General features: G+C 41.5%; 1 protein-coding gene across 1 annotated transcript; it reads left to right on the plus strand.

The window, feature by feature from the left end:
• The first annotated feature begins 221 nt into the window (after positions 1–221).
• On the plus strand, positions 222–11,183 carry LOC119646733 (probable cytochrome P450 6a13). Its single transcript, XM_038047314.1, has 4 exons — positions 222–1,358; positions 1,425–1,615; positions 1,716–1,807; positions 10,763–11,183. Exons 1-4 carry the CDS (start codon positions 260–262, stop codon positions 11,181–11,183), a joined length of 1,803 nt encoding a protein of 600 aa, XP_037903242.1. The 5' UTR covers positions 222–259.
• The last annotated feature ends 12,878 nt before the right edge of the window (positions 11,184–24,061 follow it).

Below are 24,061 nucleotides of genomic sequence, written 5' to 3' on the forward strand. Positions count from 1 at the left end.
GGCCTGTTTCGTGTAATATGTTGTTAGGTGGTGTAGCGACAACGAATTAATCACTGCCACTGAATTTTATCTTTCCTTTCCTATCAAAACAACATATGCTTTCAGAGCTTATTAAAATTGGCTTTCATATCTGATAAAATGTTTATTTGTGAAGGTGTCAAACAGTTTTTAAATATAAACAGACGCTTTTCGAGTCAGTGCTCAAAATCAGTTGAAAAATCGAAGAGTATTAAAGCAAGTGTTATCTGTGTTCATAGAAATGGATTGGTTGTCGTTAATCTTGTGGCTTGTGATCGGGACTATATCGATAACTTTCTTGTTCTTTAAGAAAAGATATGCATATTGGAAAGATCGCGGTGTTGAATACGTTCAACCTACGATTCCATTAGGAAACCTTCCATTCCGAAGAAAATTACATTTCAAAGAAATAACAGGCAATATTTATGATCGAAAAAGTGGGAAAAGTCCCTTCCTTGGAGCCTTCTTTTTCGCGACACCCGCCGTTGTTGCCACTGATCTGGATTTTGTTCAAACTGTTCTAATAAAGGACTTCAGCACTTTTCATGGACGAGGAGTGTACGTCAACGAAGTAGACGATCCAATATCGGCTCATATGTTTTCCTTGGACGGAGAAAAGTGGAAATCCTTGAGAGCCAAATTGTCACCAACATTCACTTCTGGCAAAATGAAATTCATGTTCCCGACGGTTGTCGAAGTGGCTGACCGCTTCAATGCTAATCTAGTTGATTTGACAAAAGGAAATGGGACACTGGAGATGAAGGATTTATTGGCACGATTTACGACTGATGTGATTGGAACCTGTGCATTTGGTATCGAATGTAATAGTATGAAAACACCCGATTCCGAATTTCGTCGATACGGTTCAAAAGCATTCGATGATCCTCCGCATTCTACGCTTTTTCAACTACTCGGTTCTATCTATCCAAACATAGCAAGAAAATACTTTCATATGAGAGTGTTCAAAAAAGAAGTGAGCGACTTCTTCATGGATACAGTACGCGAAACTATCGCCTTCCGTGAAGAGAATAATGTGCGCCGTAACGATTTTATGGATTTATTGATTCAGTTAAAGAATGGTGGATCACTAGAAGATGAACATTCAAAAAAGCTAGGAAAACTGACTTTGGAGGAAGTTACCGCCCAAGCTTTCTTATTTTTCTTGGCAGGTTTCGAAACATCGTCCACCACGATGATGTTCGCATTATATGAGCTTTCTTTGAATCCTGATATTCAAGAGAATGCTCGCCAGGAAATAGAAGAGATTCTAAACAAGCACGATGGGAAGATAAGTTATGAAAGTGTGAAAGAAATGGTTCTTATCGACAAAATTATAAGTGGTGAGACTCTTCACGAGCTAACTTATTGGCCACTGACTATTTTTAAAATGTTCCTTTCTATTTTAGAAACTTTACGAAAATACCCGCCAGTAGTCAACTTAATTCGAAAATGCGCCCAAGACTTCAAGGTCCCAAATCATGATGTGATCATAGAAAAGGATACAACTGTAGTCATACCAGCTTATTCAATCCAACATGATCCAGAAATTTATGAAAATCCTGAAGTGTTTGATCCTGAACGGTTTTCTCCAGAACAGGTTAAAAATCGCCATCCTGTGGCATTTCTAGGCTTCTAGATCCGGAAGAATGCAGTCACGCATTGGATTGGTTACCCTCTTGAAAAATTATCGCTTCCAGCCATGCGAAAAGACAACAATTCCTATGGAATTTTCTGAACAGAATCCCTTGCTTTCACCTAAATATGGAATGTATCTGCGTGTTGAGAAAGTGTAAATCTGAGTATGCTTTACTTTGACTTAGAATTAAGCCGGCAGATATGCATATAAATATATTTATAGAATAGATTACAACTTATGAGATAGGTTATGATAACATTTTTATTGTTTACAAATATTTTATCACCGCCAGCAGCTTTGACTGCTTTGCAGGCTTCTGCTTATCTATTATTAGATAATCGAGGAATGTAATGTTGTTGGCTTTGAATGGACTCCTGATTATACCACATAACAAATGTTTGATTGAAACTTGTTACGGTTATAATTAGTAACCCACATGGTAACAAAAATAAAATGATTTGATTCATATTCCTGAATTATCATAGCTGAATTTGATGACGTTTCGGAGGATTACCTCAGTCACTCAACTGTTGGGTTGATCTTCTTCAATAGATGGAGAGTTTGATTCCAATTTTCAGTTAAATGACTACGTGGGACCTTCCATTGGGAAGCCCAGAAAAATGATTCTCTGTTCTTCGGAGTTAAATACTTCTATCGGAAACTCGGTTAACTTTTATGCTTTATTTTAAGAAGACTTATCGGGAAATCCATCGAACAGAGAAACAGCTTTGTTCGCAGTCTTCTTCTGTTTTGGTGAACCAGGAGATCTACAGTTGCAAACGGCAGCAAATTGAAAGTTCTTACAACGAGCTCGCCCTCGGACACCGCCTTGTCGTGATAGAGGAGCATGTACTAGTTTACTACTGCAATAAGGGTGTCCAAACACATGAAGATAAAGCAACAGCTTGGTTTTCTCCAAGTGGCAAAGAGTCCCAAATTTCTAATCCACCCGCGATTTAGAGCAATCGAGTCGCTTTCGAGGCGTGGATTTTCGAAACCTCAGCAGATTTATGTTTCCGCACGGAGAATTCTGTGGAAGTCATGCTTTTCACTTCAGAAGAAAGCCTGCAACCGGTATCTACGGTGTGGTCAGCCAGAAAGGAGAGTACAGCTTCTTCCTTAATGAGAGGGAACTGACTACGGTCCAACTGTCCATGGTACTCTTTTCTAATTCTCCCAAAAAACTTAGAAGAAAGGCTTGGTAGAAGGAGACTTGAGCCGCAAAGGAGAGTAGACTACAGGCTAAATCTTGCCAGCTGTAACCTTCTCTTCCGACTCTACCGGAAAGCGGAAAAAAGGAGAGTTGATGATGTAGATGCAACTGGTTTAATACCGATATCAAGGAACGGGTGCATGCTGCCCGGACACCGTGTATGTGAAAGACTCCCACCCAACGGCAAGGGAAGGTACTGCGAAAGAAGGCGAAGCTTTTTGGGAATGAGAACATGGGCGCTGCTACACCACCAAGTATGGGAATATTCAGAGAAATCGGACCCAAAAAGTGAAACATTCGACGAAAGGTGGGGACAAGCTGGTACCCTCGGTCACGTTCACTCGATGCGGCAGACTATTCATTTAGCATCTGTTTTTACATTAAATTGCTCTTGCGTCTGCAAGCACAAAAGTTATTCAAATTAACCTGCAGCATGATAAAGCTTCCTCCTAACAAAGTTGTAGGACTGCCATAATATATTTCTGGTACGAGAGCTATGGGTTCGTTTCAACAAAATCTTTCAGATTCAAGTGACCTTGAATTCTTAATAGATTGACATCTGCAAATGACATCCTAGAAGAGAGAAGCTGCTTTTTTCATGCGGTGGTCTGAAGCAATACCTCTAGCCGATATTTCCGCACAATCATGCGGCGAGGTCCTCTATAGGGAATGGATTCCACCCTTTGCAGTTCCACCCCAAGTCATTACTGACCAGGGAATGTAGTACAAGTCTACCCTGACCTCGGAGTTAGGCAAACTTCTAGGCTTCAATCGCCATTGGACGACTGCGTACAACCCGCAATCCAATGGAATGCTGGAACGCTGGAATATGACACTGAAGGCTGCTGTAATGACACTATGACTCTTCGTGGTCGCAAGTCTTGCCTTTTGTTCTTCCTTCGTGAAGAATTTGCCACCAGCTCCATCGAGCTAGTATACGGGAAGACTCCTCAGCGATCCTATGTTCAATACCAAGTCACTTCTTTCCACCACTGGCTTTGCGCTTGCTCCGGGACGCCGTGGCCAAATTAAAATCCTCCCCGCCCCATTCTGTCATTTTTCGACGAAGACTAACACTTACAAAGACCCGGATTTCTGCAAACTTGGTTCGCGTAGATGCTTCACGAAAGACCTTGCAACCCTATGTGGGCCCATATGAAGTATTGAAAAGAGTGGAGCACTTCTTTAAGCTTGACATGGAGTTGGAGTTATTCTACTATGCTAAATACTACCTGATCTCTCTTGGTGACAGGCCCCGCGACAGGTCCACCAAGAAAATGCATACAATTTCGTTACAAACATGATGATCGGATTGAGTCACAAGCCTCGGAGAAATCCTAGGGCGTCCACCTCAGTCGACGCGGCAGGACCGCCCCCGGTCCTGTCGAGAAATGGGCAAGGGTTCTTGACGCATGGACGGCGTCAGGATGTAAGCAAGTTAGTCCGAACACAACGAACAAAACAAATACGTGTCTGCACGTTAAATGTTGGTACCCTAACTGGAAAAATCGAGGAACTCGCAAGAGCCCTTCGAAAAACGCGCATTGATATCTGCGCTCTGCAAGAAACCCGATGGTCTGGTGCCAAAAGCTGCGATATTGAACACGAACGCGGTAAAAATGGCTACAAACTTCTCTATTTTGGTAGCCCACACACTCAATATAGTGTTAGCATTGCCATCTCAGAGGGTTTCCGTGATGCCATTAAAGAAGTCGGACGATTTGATGATCGGCTATTCACTTCTTCACCGTGTATGCACCACAGACAGGTCGAACTGATGCCGAGAAAGATGCCTTCTGGCAATTTCTCAATGAAAAGATTTGTCCGTGCCTGCTGACGATTATATCATATAATCATTGTCATTGTGAATGTGGGTGAAAAGGCAGACGGCAACAGGTGCCATGGGGGAAAGGGGTTCGGAGCGCGCTATGAGGGTGGCGAGTGTATAATCGATTTTGCGGACACCCATTACCTTATACTTATGAATACATGGTTCATAAAACGATTGTATCATCTTCCCACATTTTATAGTGGGAACAATAAAACGCAAATCGACTATATTCTCATAAGACGCCAACATTTTACCACTGTCACTGATTGCAAAGTCGTTCCCTATGAGACCATCGCACCTCAACATCGGCCGTTGATTGCCGTCCTGCGAATTAAGCCACCGATAAAACAGTGTGAGGAACGCACTGGCCCACAGCGCATTAAATGGTGGCGATTTGGTGAGAAGAAAGAAGAAACGGTCTCACTCATACGATTGCCAACCGTTACGAATGGTACGGAGAATCATGGAACCAAATGAAAGACACGATCGACAAAGCGGCCTCTGCAACCCTATGGGTCACCAAGCCGGGTAAGCGGTACATCAACCGAGATACTTGGCTTTGGAATGATGATGTTGAAATGAAGGTCCGTGAAAAGAAACGCCTCTAACATAAATTTCTCGACAATAAAACGCCTGCTAATTGGCAAATTTATAAGAATGCCAACCGGGAAACAAAGAAAGCGGTCGCTGTCACCCGAGCGAACCATTTCAAAAGTCTTTACGATAAATTGGACACTCGGGATGGCGAGAGAGATCTGTATCGACTTGCTAAAAGCCTTAATGAACGCACACAGGATATCGAACACTTGTGTGTTAATGACAACAACGGTACGTTGCTTACCAACGAATAGATGCAGATGTCAGCCGCAGTGATCTGCCCAGAACTGAACGATTTAAATACCTCGGGTCAACGCTATCAGCAAACGGAGAACTGCGTTATGAAATTGTTTCACGCATTAATGCAACCTGGATGAAGTGGCATTCCACAACTGGTGTCCTTTGTGATCGACGTAGCAACGTCTTAAATCTAAAATTTACCACAATGTCGTCCGTCCAGTCGCTTTCTATGGTTCTGAGTGTTGGCCGACTATAAAAGACAATGAACGGCGTCTTGCGGTAATGAAGACGAAGATTCTACTTTGGACTAGTGGCGTGACATGTTTAGATCACATCCGAAATGAGGATATCCGCGATCGTTATGGGGTTGCACCGATCGTGGAAAAATTGCGAGAGAGGCATCTTCGATGGTGTGGTCACGCAATTCGTGCAAACGAGAATTCACTTACTAAGATTGGTCTGAACATCGAAGTCGATGGTAAACGACTAAAAGGCAGACCTAAACAACGGTGGCTTGATACGCTAGATGGGGATTTGAAAGCCTCGAGATTGCACCCAGATCAGGCATTCGATAGAGCCAAATGGCGAAGCCGATCACGACGAGCCGACCCCGTTTGTGAACGGGACAAAGGCTGAAGAAAAAATAGGAAAGAAGAAGAATTGTCATTGAAATAATTTTAGAAAATATAGAATTAATACATATAATTGAAATTTGATTCCGCAGATTCTTGGACAATGAGTTTTGAGTAGCAATTGTGCGCCCCCTTATTCTCTGCAAATGTTCCAACTTCCTTCTTGCAGGCAGACATACATCACTCCCACCTTTAGGTGAGTCATATTATTGATCAGGTACCTCATATACGACCTGTTCTCCCTACTATTTCTCCTACTGAAAGTACTCCCTTTTTCGTGTCGCTGTTTTCCCAGATCTCATTATGCGCGTTGGCATCATAGGCGAGAAGAAATTGTAGCGCCTTCCTCTCGGGAAACGCCAGTCTAAAGACTCATTCCGGTGGGATCAGGGTGTGGTATCCTGGGAAGTATCCCGATCTAATGACGCTAGTACTTTTTTCATCGCAAATTGCCTGGCAATCCTTACAGATGCAGTTTTAACATGGTGGCGGTTCCTGGGCTTTCTCGTTCTAACGGCTGTTACTGTCAAGGGTTACGCTTTACAGATTTCTCTGGGTCAAAGGGTAGTATAGGTCCCAAGGCGAAACGTCCATTGGTACCCACGATGGTGCATAAAACCTGTGAAACGCTTGTTGAACCAACACCAACATCTCTACTACCAAACTCTATCTCCACCTCTATGTGGTGACCGCTCGGAGCTCTTCCTTAACAAAAAGCTGCAGACGAAGAAGGATGAAGGGGAGTCTTCCGCGCCTAAAAACGGGACAAACTGTACCACCTGATTCTCCAGGTTTGAGGCTGGGTAAGGCTGATAACTCTACATGGAAAACCGAAGTTACGAAGCCACAACAAGAGCTTCGGACTGGACGAATTATACAACGACGAACTCGGCAATGACAAAGGAATAACGATTTGCGCATTTTCTCATGAAACGTGCGCTCCCTGTACAGAGGTGAAGCTAATGAGTAGCTAGCCGATACCCTGTTCCAATATCGGGCTGATGTAATAGTATTACAGGAGATGCGTTGGATGCGGGTACTTATCACGAACTCCGTCGAGCGGAGAAGCGACTCCACAGATGGAAAAGGAAGCCTGGGAGAACCAACAGGTCTGTGAACTCGAAAAGTACAGGGAGCAATCGCACCAGGTGCGTAAGTTTTACCAACAACTCAGCAGAATGGAGCCTTTCACACCTCGATGTTCATCCTACCGAGACAAAGAGGGAAATCTGATTTCCGATAGAATGGGCATAGTTGAGCGATAGGTTGAGTACTTTGATGAACTACTGAACAACCAGGACATCGGCGAGTTGGAGGTCACGCCAACTTAAGACCACGGACAAATAGTGCTAGAACCAAGTATAGAAGGAAGAGTCCGTGCAATTCATCGGCTTAAAAATCATAAGTCGCCAGGAGCCGATGGAATTACAGTAGAATTGGTTAAATATGGAGCCACCAATTACACCAAGTGCTTCATCAACTTGGGCTCAAGGTGTGGGACAGCGAATCAGTGCCTGACGAGTAGCAATGAGGCATTATCTGTCTTACACATAAAAAGGGAGATATCACACAGTGCGGCAATTATAGAGGTATCACGTTGCTGAGTACCATCTGTAAGATATACTCCGCTAGCTTGCTAGGCCAGATAGCCCCATACGCCCAGAACATCATTGGCCCATACCAAAGAGGATTCACTTCAGGCAAATCAGTAACAGATCTACGGCAAGCGATGGAAAAACTGTTGGAATATGGACAACAGTTGCATCACCTATTCATCGACTTTAAAGCTGCCTGTATAGCCAGGGTAAAACTGTACACGGCCATGAGAGGATTCGGTATCCCGACGAAATTAATAAGACTGACTGGGCTGACCCTGACCAATGTGCGTGGCCAGATAAAAGTAGCAGGATCACTCTCAAGACCATTCCACGTCAACAACGGTCTACGACAAGGGGATGCCCTATTATGCGTCCTCTTTAACCTGGTCCTTGAGAAAGTGAACCGTAATGCTGAGGTAAATTCAAGGGGTACTATCCTCCGCCCAACTACTGGCCTATGCTGACGATGTCGACATCATGGGAGGAACCACCCGAGACGTACAAACTGCCTTCATCCAGATCGAGCAGGCGGTCAGTGGCGCGAGATCTTGGGCTGTACATCAATGAAGGCAAGACAAAATATATGATGGAAACGACAGCATCGAAAACAAACCAGCGAACAACATCAAACCGCACTGGTCAAACGGGAAGAATAAAAATTGGAGAATGCAACTTTGAGACCGTTGATAATTTCGCCTATCTAGGGACGAAAATCACAACCGCTAACAGGTACGATGATGAAATCCGTGCACGGTTGTTGGCAGCCAACAGAGCAAAAGCAGCAAACGTCTCACCATAGGATCAAAGCTCTTACTGTGCCCAGTTCTCATGTATTCCTCGGAGACTTGGGTTCTTAGCAGCAAAAATTGCGAACTCTTGGCCACGTTCGACAGAAAAACCTTCCGAAGAATTCTTGGCCCCCTACATGAAGGTAGATGATTCCGTAGCCTACATAACGACGAAATCTATGAGCGATACCATGGCCGTCCGGTTGTGGATAAAATCCGGCTCAATATGTTACGGTGGGCGGGTCACTTAATCCATATGGATGAGGATGATCCAGCCCGAAAAATTTATTCGAGCAATATCTATGGTAGAAAAAGAAGACGAAGCAGACCCTGCCTAAGATGGAGCGATGGCGTAGGTCACGACACCAGGCAGCTATTAGGGATATCGAATCGAAACCGGGATGTCTGGAGTTCCCTATTAAGGTAGGCCTAGACCGGATACCGGTTGTTACGCCGTTGATGATGATGATGATTCGTTGTATTATCTAATGAAACTGTAAAGAAATAAAAATAAAGCTAAAGCTTTGTACATCTACGTTGTCTGTCTATTCTAACAAAATAGTGCTTTATTAATAGGAGTCCGTTATCCTAATTGCCCAGGGCCTCTAATAGGTGAAAGACGGCCCTGCAATTGGCAATCCCATCACGCCATTTAGAAGCAGAGGTTAGTAGCCACTTAGTTGTTTTGCACAAGTCCGTCGAATTATTGCTAGACGATGTGAACGCGGACCGTATCAATTTCACAAATGCCTGCAGAGCACGGTCATACTCGAGTTTACGAAAACGTAGTATTTTTACCATGTTGTTAAGTGCCGCGGCGTTTCTATCAACAATTTAATCACCCCCCATTGAATTTTTTTTTATACAGAATAACACAATTTCTCAGCGCCTATTATATATGTAAAGTAAGTTGGCTTTACTGCCCGGTAAAGATGTTGATTTGCTTAGATAACAAATGGGTGTTAGGTATAGAGGCGAAGCTTTTTGCTGAAAGCTTCAAAGAAGTTAGCATGCTGGAGAGTTCCTGAGCAAAGTATTATTCGACTACACACCTAGAAATAGATTGCCTGTCTACAGTTTTGTGGCTAGTGATTGTAATCGCGTCAACAATCATCTTGTTTTTTTAAGAAGAAATATACGTACTGGGAAGATCACGGTGCTGAATATCTTGAACCTACGACACCATTTGGTAATTTACCATTTTGGAAAAAGGAGCATCCCAAGGATATACTCGGTCGCATTTATGATCGAAAAAGTGCGAAAAGTCCTTTTGTTGGAGGATTCTTTTTTGCGGTACCATTCGTTGTGGCCACGGATCTAGATTTCGTTCAAAGTGTTCTCATAAAAGACTTCAATAACTTTCACGGCCGTGGAGTATAATTCAATGAGGTAGACGATCCACTATCGGCTCATTCGTTTTGTCTGGACGGTGAAAGGTGGAAATCTTTGCGAGCCAAACTATCACCGACTTTCACTTCTGGGAAAATGAAGTTCATGTTTCCCACGGTTGTCGAGGTTGCTGATCGATTCAATGCTAGCCTAGCTGATATGATAGACGGGAGTGTAACTTTGGAGATGAAGGACTTATGTGCAAGATTTACAACTTAAGTGATTGGAACCTGCGCATTTGGTATCGAATGTAACAGTATGAAAACACCTGATTCCGAATTTCGTCGATATGGTTCAAAAGCCTTCGATGATCCCCCGCATCCTGCGCTACTTCAAGCACTTCTTCAATATCTAAACATAGCAAGCAAGTACTTTCATATGAGAGTATTTAAAAAGGATGTGAGCGATTTCTTCATGAATATGGTGCGCGAAACTATCGCCTACCGTGAAAAGAATTATGTGCGACGCAACGATTTTATGGATTTATTGATTCAGTTAAGTCGCTGCAAGACGAACATTCGAAAAAGCTTGGAAAACTGATTATTGAGGAAGTTGCTGTTCAGACTTTCTTATTTTTCCTAGCAGGCTTTGACACATCATCTACCACGATGACTTTCGACTTACATGAACTATCTTTGAATCCTGACATTCAGGAAAAGGGTCGGCAAGAGATAGAAGAGGTATTGAAAAAATACGACGGGAAGATAACCTATGAAAGTATTGAGGAAATGGTTTACATCGACAAAATTATAAACGGTAAGCCCCTTAATAATCGAAACTATTAATAATTTCCTATTTTATGTGTTTTTTTCTATTTTAGAAACTTTACGAAAATACCCGCCAGCACCAGTAGTAAGTTACTACGTAAATGCGCCCACGACTTCCATGTTCCAGATTCCGATATAATCATTGAGAAAGATACAGTTGTGTTTATTCCAGCTTACTCGATCCATCGTGACCCAAAAATTTATGAAAATCCTGAAGTGTTTGATCCTGAACGATTTTCTCCAGAGCAAGTTAAAAATCGTCGCCCAGTAGCATTTCTGGGATTCGGTGATGGACCCAAAAACTGTGAAGGATTAAAATTTGGAACAATGCAGTCACGTATTGGATTGGTTACTCTCTTGAAAAATTATCGCTTTAAACCAAGCGAAAAGACAAGAATTGCTGTGGAATATGTGGAAGAGCATCCTCAACTTTCACTAAAATACGGAATTCATTTACTTGTCGAAAAGGTGTAGATAGGAGTATGCTGAATTTTGGCTAGAATCAAAACGTTACTCGATAATGCTATAGAAATATATACAATGTATTTATGTAATAGATTAAAAGCTAAGATGCAATGATAAGTTTTTATCGATTGTTCAGAAATATTTTATCGCCCGTACTGACCTTGGTAGCTTTTTCGAATTATCTGTTATTAGATAAACGAGAAAAGCTATATTATTGGCTTTGAATGGAAATGGAGTGATTTCTTCAAAACTCATTGAGAACTTAATTAGTTAAAACGTAGCAACCAAAATTAAATGATTGAATCCAGCTTGGATACACATATATACATAAATTGAGTATGTTTACTTCAAATAGGACTGAAGAAAAGCTGAAGATGTTTTCTTCTTATCTTATGTACTTATGTGGGCTCAATAGTTCTTCAAGGACGCGGTGCGACTTTCCCATAACAGAATAACGACACTTTGTTAATTGGAAACACACACACAGATTTAATTAAAAAGTGAAGTCAAGCCAGAGAATAGAAGAAATATTTTACTCAATTGACAGTCTTTTGTATCATACATAGATTTCGCCGTTATGTAGGCTACCGAATCGTCCATCCTCATATAAGGGGCCAAAAATTCTTCGGAGGATTCTTCTCTCGAACGCGGCCAAGAGTTTGCAGTTTTTCTTGCTAAGAACCCAAGTCTCCGAGGAATACATGAGGACTGGCAAGATCATTGTCTTGTACAGTAAGAGCTTTGACCCTATGGTGAGACGTTTCGAGCGGAACAGTTTTTGTAAGCTGAAATAGGCTCTGTTGACTGCCAACAACCGTGCGCGGATTTCATCGTGATAGCTGTTATCGGTTGTGATTTTCGACCCAAGAGAGGAGAAATTATCAATGGTCTCAAAATTGTAGTCCCCTATCTCTATTCTTCCCGTTTGACCATTGCGGTTTGATGTTGTTGGTTGGTTGGTTCTTAATGCTGACGTTACCACCATATATTTTGTCCTTCCTTCATTGATGTGTAGCCCAAGATCTCGCGCCTGTTCGATCTGGACGAAGCCAGCTTGTACGTCTCGGATCGTTGTTCCCATGATATAGCCAGTAGTTGGGTCGACTTAAAGAGGATCGTACCGCTCGCACTTACCTCAGCATCACATTTATGTATGAGACAGATAATGCCTCATTGCCAATCTTCAGGCAATGATTCGCTGTTCCACACCTTGAGCCCAAGTTAATGAACCACTTGGTGTAATTGGTCGTCTCCATATTTAACCAATTTGACTGTAATTACATTGGCTCCTGGCGACTTATGATTTTTAAGCCGATGAATTGCACGGACTGTTTCTTCTATACTTGGTGGTAGCAGTATTTGCCCGTCATCTTTAGTTGGCGGAACCTCCAATTCGCCGATGTTCTGGTTGTTGAGTAGTTCATCAAAGTACTCCACCCATCGCTCCAATTTGCCCATTCTGTCGGAAATCAGATTTCCCTCTTTGTCTCGCCAAGATGAACATCGAGGTGTATAAGGCTACATCCTGCTGACTTATTGGTAAAACTTTCACGCCTGGTGCGGTTGCTTCCTGTACTTTTCTAGTTCACAGACCTGTTGGTTCTCCCAGGCTTCTTTTTTCCGTCTGTGAAGTCGCTTCTCTGCTCGCCGGAGTTCGTGATAAGTCTGTGCGCCTGCCCGCGTTCTTTGAGAATGCAACATTACTGGGTATGCAGCATTTTTCCGTTCCGTTGCTCGGTTATATTCATCGTCAAACCAGCCGTTCCGACTCCTTTTTGCGGCTGAGGCCAAATATGTTTGTGGCCGTATCCATGATAACGTTCTTCAGGTGTTTGTGAAGATCATTTGTTGATGCTTCATCTCCAGGTCCTCTGTTGACTGCGGTTATTGCGGCATCCATTTCCCCCTTATAGGTGTCGCAAAGGGCTGTGTTGTGGATGGCTTCAGTGTTAACTCTCACCTGATTGTCAGAGGGGATTCTAGGTGGTATTGTTATTCGAGCTCGGAACACCATTCCAACAAGATAGTGATCCGAGTCTATATTGGCCCCCCTATATGTTCTGACATTCATCAAGGTTGAGAGATGGCGGCGTTCCACAACCGGTGCTATATTGTCGACGTAACCCAACACCGTGGCCGCCTCTGGAACTGGAAGGATAAGTACATCATAATATATGATTTTTCACTGTAGTGCCGCAGAGCGCTGGTAAAGCTCCATGTGGTTTAGCATCGTTTCGCACCAGAGCATCCGTTCTTACAAGTAACCATCGATAACAGCAGCAAGGTAGATGAGTATATCAATTGTCACCAGGGATTTCCGTGTGAGGCTCCAATTGGCCGAATTAAGTACGTTCTTCATGTTTAGCGTCACCGCACCGCAATATTTGCTGCAATTCGAGAATTGCATTTCAGGTTAAGCCACACTTCTATGCTCGTGCAATACTTTTGTGGATCTCCATAATGTCTTTCTCGGCTTTGAGTATGCTATTTTCATGTGGGGCCATCCATACTTCAAAAATAAATACCTAATGACCTTTGAGGGTGTAATCCTCGTTAACATGCCAAGATATACCACCCATACAGTGTAGGGCTGATTAACGCCAGGTATACAATTAAGGAAGACCATTCGTTCTGAAAAGTGCTTACATCAGGTTTGTTGGCCAAACAATATCGGCGGCGTTCGATCAACACGTGGTCAATTTGGTTGAAAGTGGTCCCGTCTGGAGAGGCCCATGTATGTTCCTGGGCCGCTTTCCGCGCAAACCAGGTACATCCAACAACCATTTCGTGTGACCCTGCTAATTGAATAATCCGCAGTCCGTTATCATGTGTATTTTCGTGTAAGCTATGAGAGCCAACGTATCCCCTGAATACGGGCTGCTTTCCTACTTCATCATCATCATCATCGTTCGCTTATGTTTTCAAATCCGATAACAGCAGGTTTCATTTTTTGGCTGACTAAGAAACCTACTCCGAGGACATGGTTTACTGGATGGCCACTATAATATATGGTGTAGCGGCTCTTCTCCTGGAAACCGGTCCCTATCCAACGCATCTCCTGTAACGCTGTTAATGAGCCCTATATTGGGACAGGGTATCGGCTAGCTGCTTATCAGCTTCATCTCTGTACAGGGAGCGCACGTTCCATGAGAAAATGCGCAAAGTGTTATTCCGTTGTCGTTGCCGGGTTCATCGTTGTATAATCCGTCCAGTCCGAAGCTCCTGTTGTGGCTCCGAATCTTCGGTTTTCCGTGTAGGGTGGTCAGACCTACTCAACCCCCAACCTGGAGGACCAGTTGGTAAACATTCCGGTTGATATCTTTGCAGCAGTATTACTTATTTTAGAAAAAAACTCCTTTTAAGCGCCTTCTCTTATAAACTATTGCATTCAAATACTCTCACAAAAAAGTGGTCCAGAAGATTTAATTCGGAAGATTTAAACGCCCTATCATGATCAAACCACATCTTGCTTGTTCTGAAGTGGCTCATTTTGTAATAAGTTGAGCGGGATAAATCACAAACAAGTCGGGAAACAGGAAGCTGGACGCTTCAGATATGAAAAGTTTTGTGTATTTCTTTTATAAAAGCAGTGGCTATTTGTTCCAATAGTGAGTAACACGAATATATGCATATATTACGTGAGAATATTCATTTTTGCGTGGTACTGACCATCAAAGTCTTGAATTTGCAAAGAAGCGACAATTTTAACCTATTATAACTTTGTTAGTAGTAGTGCAATATCCATCAAACTTGTTGGGATCATGCTCTGTTTTATAGCAAACATTACTGCATTTCATGATTCTAGGATGAACTTAAGGGGGCAGTCAATTACTAAAAATTGTAGTAATATATTATCATTAACTTTATTTGAAAAGATATCCGTGTAGAGGGTGTTTCGGAGCCTAGGCTAAATATAGTGATTTTTTTCAGGTTTTTCTGGTGGTTTCTCGGAATGGGTCGGTGAAAGAAGTCAGCAATTTCGACGCCTCCCACTTTATACCTTTCCAACAGATGTCGAAACTAAGACCGACTTCGGAAAGTACTAACCGAAACTTTTCATTTGACACCCTACGTGACTGTATTTGGTGGAAAATAATTTACACCTCTTTTTGCATATATTTCAATGTTTTTCATGAACAATATGTTGGTCAGTTAGGTGGTTAAAGGGTAGTATAGATCCAAGGACGAAACGTGCATTGGTACCCTCGATGGAGCATAAAATCTAGGAAACCCCTACTCAACCAACACCAACAGGTTTACTACCAAACCCTATCTCCACCTACACGTGGTGACCGCTCTGAGTAAATTTTTAATGACGAACTGCAAACGGGGAAGGATAAAGGCGAGTCTCCCGTGCCTAAAAATGGGATGACTTGAGTAGGGCTGGCAACCGTACACGCAAAACCGATGTTACGAAGTCGCAGAAGGAGGTTCGGACAGGATGGACTTTAAAATGACGGACCCAACAGCGACAACGAAATTACGATTTGCACATTTTCTTATGGAACGTGCGCTCCCTGTACACGCCAAATGCTGCTCAGCGGCTAGCCGATACCCTATCTCAATATAAGGCTGTTGTAACATCGTTGCAGGAGATGCGTTACACAGGGACCGGTTTCCTGGAGAGAAGCTACTACGCCATATATTATAGTGGCCATTCAGCAAACTATACGCTCGGAGTAAGTTTTTTAGTCAGCCAAATGAAACCTGCTGTTATCGGCTTTGAAAACATAAGGGAACGGCTATGCACTTGCGAGGTTAATTTAGAGATATAAGCCTCATAAACGTTCACACCTCTCCAGAGGAGACTGCACAGTTGGAGAAGGATACCTTCTACGAAGCAGTAGAGCGAACCCTTGAAGCCTGTTCCAGGTATAATATCAAAATCATACTTGGAGATTTTAATAGACAAGTGGGAAAGGAGGCCGTATTCAGGCGATACGTCGACTCCCAAAGCAACCACGGGCGGAAGCTTTACCAATATGTCAGCTGGATGAAGTCTTATACACCTCGATGCTCTGTCCAGATGAAGAGAGAAATCTGATTTCCGACAGAACGGCATATTCGAGCGATGAGTTGAGTAATTTGATGAACTGTTCGACAAGTTCTAGACGACGACGGACAAATACTGTCATCCACCGGTTTAAAAAACGTAAATCTCCAGGAGCCGATGAAACTGCAATTAAGGTAAGACGAAGTACATGGTGGCGATGTCAGCACCAAATACCAAACACCGAACAACTGCGAATCGCACTGGTCAAACGAAAACAATGAAGATAGGAGACTGCAACTTTCAGACCGTTAAAAATTTCTTCAATAAAAGCTATGACGATGAAATCCGCTCACGGTTGTTGGCTGCCAACAGATCCTATTTCAGCTTACAAAAACTATTTTGCTCGAATCGTCTCATCATAAGGTCAAAGCTCTTTCTTTACAAGATTATGATCTAGCCAGTCCTTATGTATTCTTCGAAGACTTGGGTTCTTAGTAAAAAACACAGCGAACTCTGGGCCGCGTTCAAGAGAAGAATTCTCCGAAGCATTTTTGGCCCCCTACATTAGGATGGACGATTCCGTAGCCTACACAACGACGAAATCTATGAGCGATACCACGACCGTTGTGGATAAAACCCGGCTCAACAGGTTGCGGTGGGCGGGTCACTTAATCTGTATGGATGAGGATTATCCAGCCCGGAAAGTCTATAAGGGCAATATCTATGGTAGAAAAAGAAAAGGAAGACGAGACAGACGTAGGTCAGGACGCCAGATAGCTTTTAGGGATGTCGAATTGGTGGATCTCGTGAAACCGGGGTGTCTGGAGTTCTTTATTAAGGTAGGCCTAGACCTGATATCGATTGTTGCGCTGTTAATGATGATGGACTGTCAGTTTTGATGTGAGAACATTTTTTCTTTTCACTACTGGGGGTAACCAAATAATTAGATTTTAATGTCAGTATGATAAGTTTCCAATTTGATTCTGATCGAAATGAACAATAATTGAATGCAGTGTTGCAAGTGCACTTAATTCAAAGTGAAAAGTAATGTTGAGCTTTCGAATTGACAGTGGTGTTTTTATTGAACCATTGGAGGCTGAAGATATTTATTTTGGTTTGACTGAAGAACTCTTACCGATGCGTTTTGGATCATGTTCGTTTACCATTGAAGAAGAAATTGGTGATAAGCGCCGGTGTTAACTATTATTAAAGGCGGTATTAAATATTAAAGCGGAAAGAAGTCTATGATTTCGATTGATTCAGTGACTGCGGCGTTAAAAACAAATTTTTTTGAAGACCATGTCTGCTATCTTCTTCCGAAAATACCTTGTGCAAACACAACGATTCGATGATGAGCAATATTCATAAACGGCACGATCGCTCTTAGTTTTATCTAAGTTGGATAACGTGCCGAGAATCCAATCATCGCAGCATTGTTAAATATATGTAAAAATCTTGTATGTTTTTGCATGCTATATGCACTTTTAATGCAAACCAGTTACCACAATAAAACTATTTTACTTATGAATTTATCTATTTTGCACATGTTTGACATATTTAATGATTTTACTTCTCCTCATTCTCAATCCACGCCACTGCTTTATATGCATGTATTATGGTCAATATTAACGCAACATTGGATGGACTTAAAATTTTCCAAAAAAAGGAATGGAAAGTACTTTTGAGGCCTGGACAGCGAATATAAAAGGGCTCAATTAGCACTTTGCGAAACTAGTTACTTTCGACCTGTATTTTAAAGTGCGCGTGTAAAGAATCAAACAGTGCACACTCAAAGTGAGACAGGACTCACTTCCCGAAACTACCCAGCCAAAAATCTGAGAAAATTAGGGTGGTGCGCTTATATGAAATCTAGGTCTCAAAACATGTACCATTCTGATATCAGTTAAAAAAACTTACAAATATAATAGTATATTACCAACTTTTAGAAATTGACCGCCTGCTATTTGTTTGCCTGACACACCTAATTTACTCGGAAACGGCTGAATCCATTGTCATGAAATTTGGTTAGAACCTGTGGTCTGTGTGTCTTCCCATGCAGTGAGTGACGCCGCTTTGTGTTGAGTTTGTAGGGGGGCTCCCGATACATGCAAAAGGGGGTGAACATTTTTTTTCACCCGAACATGCAAGGTATCAAATAAAAGGGCTGAATTAGTACGTAGGTAAAGCATAACATAGGAGAGTGATGGTCTCCTTCTCCAAAACCATCCAACCGAAAAATCCTGAAAAAATCACAGTGATGCATCTATATGAAATCTAGGCCTCTAAATACATATCGTTTCGACATCTGCACAAATAAAGTTAATAATAGTATATTACCATGTTTCAGAAATTTACCGGAAAACCTCTTAAGTTCAGCCCAGAAGTACAAAATTAGCCTCAGCTTAGGCGATAATACAGGATTTTGAAAAATTTGAACGCAATCTAACTAATAACTTAACAAGTTATGGATATTCAAAGTTTCAGATTGCAGGTAAATTTAATGCGCTCTAAGAAGTGTGTGACGTCATCATCATATCAAGTGAACTTATATGAACGGCGCACATATATATGTATGCCTTGTCATGCGGTGATAGGCAGTGTTTGTTTATTTAGGATGAACACAGTATTTATGTTGTTGGTATATATGTTATTTACATATGTGTATTTTGGATTTTGGCAAGATATGAAGGAATATTTTGTATTCTTAGCTATATATGAATAGCAAGCCATGCATATAGAGTTTCTCACATAAAATGAACTCAAAACCTTTTATACCTCAAGCGTCTAGCTTGCATTCATGATGTCGATATTGTCAGCATAGGCCAGTTGTTGGATGGATTTAAAGAGACTGGTGCCTTTCGCATCTACCTCAGCATCATCGATCACTTTTCTCAAGGCGAAGTTAAAAAGGATACAAGATAAGGCAACTGCCCATTATTGGTGTCGAATGGTCTCAAGGGTGATCTGGCCACACACATTGGTCAGGGTCAACCTAGTCAGTGTTATCAATTTGGTCGTGGGGAAGTGTAATTGTGCTATGGTATCATAGACGGCTTTGAAGTTGATGAAAATGGTGCAACTGATGTCATCATGACATCGCTCGCTACATAGAGAAAACCTGTTGCTGATTTGCCTAGAGTGAAGCTTCTTCGGTATGAACCGATGATCTTCTGGGCGTATGGGGCTATCCGACCTAGAAAAATAACGGATAAAATCTTATAGACTGTACTCAGTAACACGATACCTCTACTGAACTGAACTATGAATGGGGTATCGATTAAATGCAATTCTGGTTTGCAGTGCTTATCGGATTGCATCAGGAGAAGCAGCATATGTACTTGCAGGGATGCTCCCATAAACATCTTCGTGAATGAAAGCCGGTATCTATACGACAAAACGTATGCAATCGAGGAGTCTAGTGTATCTCGACGGCAGCTAATACGGTGGGAATCTGTAGCAGAATGGAAAAAGAGACGAGATGAGTCACAAACTGGTGTTGGACATACGGCATAAATCCGAACATTCGAAGATGGATTGATGGAAGTTGCGTGCGATTAAATTCTGCGCTGACACAGTTTTCAGATCGACATAGAAATTATCGTGATTTGGTGGTGATGAGTCAACAGAGCCTTGAAACCAAGTTGTAAAGGAGCGGCAAATAATTCACCAACAGTTTAGGCAGCAAGAAGTACGAAGAAAATAAGAAAGAGAGAAAACCACAATTGCCACAGTTGGGAACTGACCCGATCCCACGACGCAATATTTATAACAGTACCGTGGGGAAAGCCAAAGGAGAAGGAGTAAGAGTCTCACTTAACTGCGTGGCAGAAGCCAGAAGTAGATTTCTGTAAAACAAAATCTTATTAAAATCGATTTAATGTCTGTCTGTCTCTCAGCCTGTTACACCCGACTTATTCAGAAACGGCTAAGGCTATTGTCACGAAATTTATTGAGAACGTGTTGTCGTGTTGTGAACCCCATTTTCTATTGAGTTTCAGCAGCGCCCTATACATGCGAAAGGGAGTGTAAAATTTTTTTACATAATATTTTCATGTGGGGTATCAAATGAAAGGGTTTGATTAGTACTTTTCGAAACTTATTTCTGATATTCGGTGAAACATAGGGGTCTGAGCGCTCAAAAGTGTTGCAGGTCTCGTTCTCAAAATCTGTCCAACCAGAAAATCTGAAAAAATATAATATGCAAATATACAAAAATAAAATATAAAAGTATTCAAAGTCTAGGTCGCAAAATACATCCCATTCCGATATCTGCTCAAATAAAATTAATAATAGTATAATAAATTTATACAAAGACCCCTTATTGATAATAATTTAATACTTAATTTTGGAAAGTTTGAAGGAAACCTAACAATTATTAGCAAAGTTATAGAGAGTATAACGTCATCACCACATAAAGTGAACTCATATGAACGGTGGTGAGTTGGATACGTCAAGAAATATTTTGCATTTTTAATTATGTACGAATGAAAAATCGTTCATAAGAAATTTCTCACACAAGATGAACCCAAAACCTTTATACTCGAAACGCTCAGCTTCTGGAATTCCGACTTGTTTGTTTTTATTTTAGATGAACTTTTCACATTTGCAAATAATGCTGAACTCGTAGTGTGAAACGAAAGATTCTCTAAGACTATCAATACATTGCCTGCCACATTAAATTATTTGCATAAATGGGTCTTTGAAAAATATACCACAATTGAATGTTTAACTATATACAAGCGGTACTGCCATGAACTCAAAGTTCCTCACATAGAAAAACAGCAAACCTTTTGTACCTGAACTGTCTAGATTTCGATTTCCCGACTTGTTTATGCTTTTCTTTAATTCCAGTTCAAATTTCGCGGCACGTACAATGGTCAGTGACTAGACTATTCTGGAATATCAAAGATTGATATTCAAAGATCATTCGAGGTTATTTATGCTGATGCAGTTGAATTCGCCAATCCAGGAATTAGTAACTCAAATAATTTTGTGTAAAACAGAAACTTATCCAAATCGATTCACTGTTTGTCTGTCTGTCACACGCACTTTTCCTCAAAAACGGCTACGTCGATTCAAACGAAACTTGGTGGACAAATGGAAACTGAAATCCCACGCACGCACGGTGGGCTCTCCATAGATACAAAGGGGGTGTCAAATGAAAGTCCCGATTAGTACTGATATTAGTTCAGGCATAAATTGCAAAATGCGTGAGTAAGGAACCAAATTGTGCACACTTGAAGTCAGGCTCATTTTCCAAAACTATCCAACCCAAAAATCGGAAAAGATGGTTGATACACACACGAAATCTAGGTCTCAAAATAAGTCCCATTCCGATATCTGCTCATATAAAGTCATTAATAGTACACTACCAACTTTGCGAGGTTGCCTCGAAAACTCCCTTTAAATTCATCCTAGGAATACCAAATTGCAATATGCAGCAGCAAAGAGGGCAGAATCGCGCATAATACTGCCAAGTTTCATGGAAATCCGTCCATTATTGTCAATGGTCTGGCAATTCGAACTTACTAATTTCATGGGAATATACTGCATCTTAAGCTATACAACTCAATGTATGTATGGCTCAATGCCGACGTAATAATTACCGAGAATAATTGATATTCGAGTGATTTCGATTAAAGTACCATTTATGAAGAATCTACTTGTTTCACCTCTATCTAACGTTATGTGGAAAATAAATGGTTATAGGGATTGACACCAAATTTGGAAGAAACATGGGAACTGTAAACGTTTACGCATACAGTCGGTTTCTTCATTTGATGTCGAATTTAAGGGGTGTCCCCCTACATATAGAAGGGAGTTTAAATTCTTTTTTCACCAAATATGGTTTGTGGAGCTTTGGTTGGTACTTTTGAAAGCCGATCTTGGTTTTGACATTTGATGGAAAGGTGGCGAGTGGGGTGGGTTGAAAATGACCATTTTCTTCACGCACCCATTCACAAAAAATCTAAAACAAGTCGGGAAACCGGAAACTTGACGCTTCAGGTATAAAAAGTTTTGTGTTTCCCTATGTGAGGAGCATAACGCAGTTCTCCATAGGCTGATCGCGTTGACCCCAAATATTTAAATCGCTCAGTTCTGGGCAGGTCACTGCCGTTGAAAGAACTGAGCGGCTTAAATATCTCGAGTCAATGCTATCGTCCAATGGAGAACTGTGTTACGCTTCTAACATGGTGTGGTCACGTGATTCACGCATACGAGAGTTCACTTACCAATATTGGTCTGAACATTGAAGTCAATGGTAAGCAACCAAAAAGCCGGCCAAAACATCGGTGGCTTAATACTCTGAATGGGGATTTAAAGGCCTCGCGATTACATCCTAATCAGGCATGTGACAAAATAAAATGACGAAACCGATCACGACGAGCCGACCGCGCTTGTGAACGGGAGGAAGGCTGAGGAAAAAGAAAAAGATGTGAGGAGCGACGAGTGTACGACAGCTTCTCGTCACATTCACAAATTCCATTGCCCTCTATTTTTGACAAAGTGATTTAAATAAATCATTTGTTGGAAAGCCCTGTATTGATAATACGCTTCACATTCTGAGTTTAATATTATTAGCAAATGCCAAGAATTTAACCTACATCAAATATAAACAAGTCGGGAATCCGGAAGCTGGACGCTTCAGGTACGAAAGGTTTTGTGTATTTCTTAGTACGTAGTACGTAATATATCCATATATTATGTGAGAGTATTGGGGTGATATTGACATTCATAGTCTTCAATTTTCAAAGAAGTAACAAATTTGAGGTATTATAACTTTATTGGTAATAGTGCGATTTCCACCAAACTTGGTAACATCATGCTCTATATTATAGCCTATATCACTGCATGGTACTAGGATGAACTTAAGGGGGGTTTCTAACCAATTACACAAAATGGTAGTAATATACTATTATTAACTTTATTTAAACAGATCTCGGCATGGAAGGTATTTCGGAGCCCAGGCACCATATAGTGGCAGCCTCTTGATTTTTTTCAGATTTTTCGGTTTGGTAGTTTCTGAGAATGGCCCCCTTAAAGAAGTGATCACTTTCAACCCCCCCACACCCCACTCTTCCAACGAATATCAAAACTAAGATCGGCTTTGAAAAGTACTAATCGAGACCTTTAATTTGGTACCCCACACACAAAACCTTAAAAAGGCCTGGGGAGAATTAGATTCCTCTTGAATGGAATTTTAATGTTTCACTCGAATGTCAATTATTCTCGTTAATTATGACGCGCAGCTTCTTATTTGTACGGCTTAAGATGCTGCTAATTCGCAGGAAATTGATAAGTTCGAACTGTTATAACTTTGACACTAATAGTTGGATTTTCATGAAACTTAGCATGTGTATGCACGAGGCTGTTCTCTATCTCGGTGCAAAATTTATCTAGGATGAACTTAAGGGGAGCTTTTCAATCAATTTCTAAAAGTTGGTAATATACTATTAGTAAATTTATTAGAGCAGATATCGGAATGGGATATATTTTGAGGCCTAGACTTCATCTAAGCGCATCACCCTGATTTTTTTTCGGATTTTCAGGTTGGGTAGTTTCCGAAAATGAGTCCTGTCTCACTTTAGGTGCGTACATTTTGACTCCTTGCTCGCGCACTTTGCAATTCACGACTAAACTAATACCAGTTTCGGAAAGTACTAATCGAGGCCTTTCATTTGATACCCTAGACTACTATATCTGGTGAAAAAAAATTTTGGATCCCCGCTTTGCATGTATGGGGAGCCCACCTTTAAAGTCCACCTAAATTTATTCCACTCACTGTATGCGTGGGATTTCATAGTTCCCGTCTGTCCACCAAATTTCGTTCGGATGGCTTTTGGAGAAAAGCGGGTGTGGTAGACAGACAGACACACACACAGACAGTGAATCG

This window comes from Hermetia illucens, chromosome 1 (assembly GCF_905115235.1).
Source record: "Hermetia illucens chromosome 1, iHerIll2.2.curated.20191125, whole genome shotgun sequence".
In the NCBI taxonomy this organism is placed as follows: domain Eukaryota; kingdom Metazoa; phylum Arthropoda; class Insecta; order Diptera; family Stratiomyidae; genus Hermetia; species Hermetia illucens.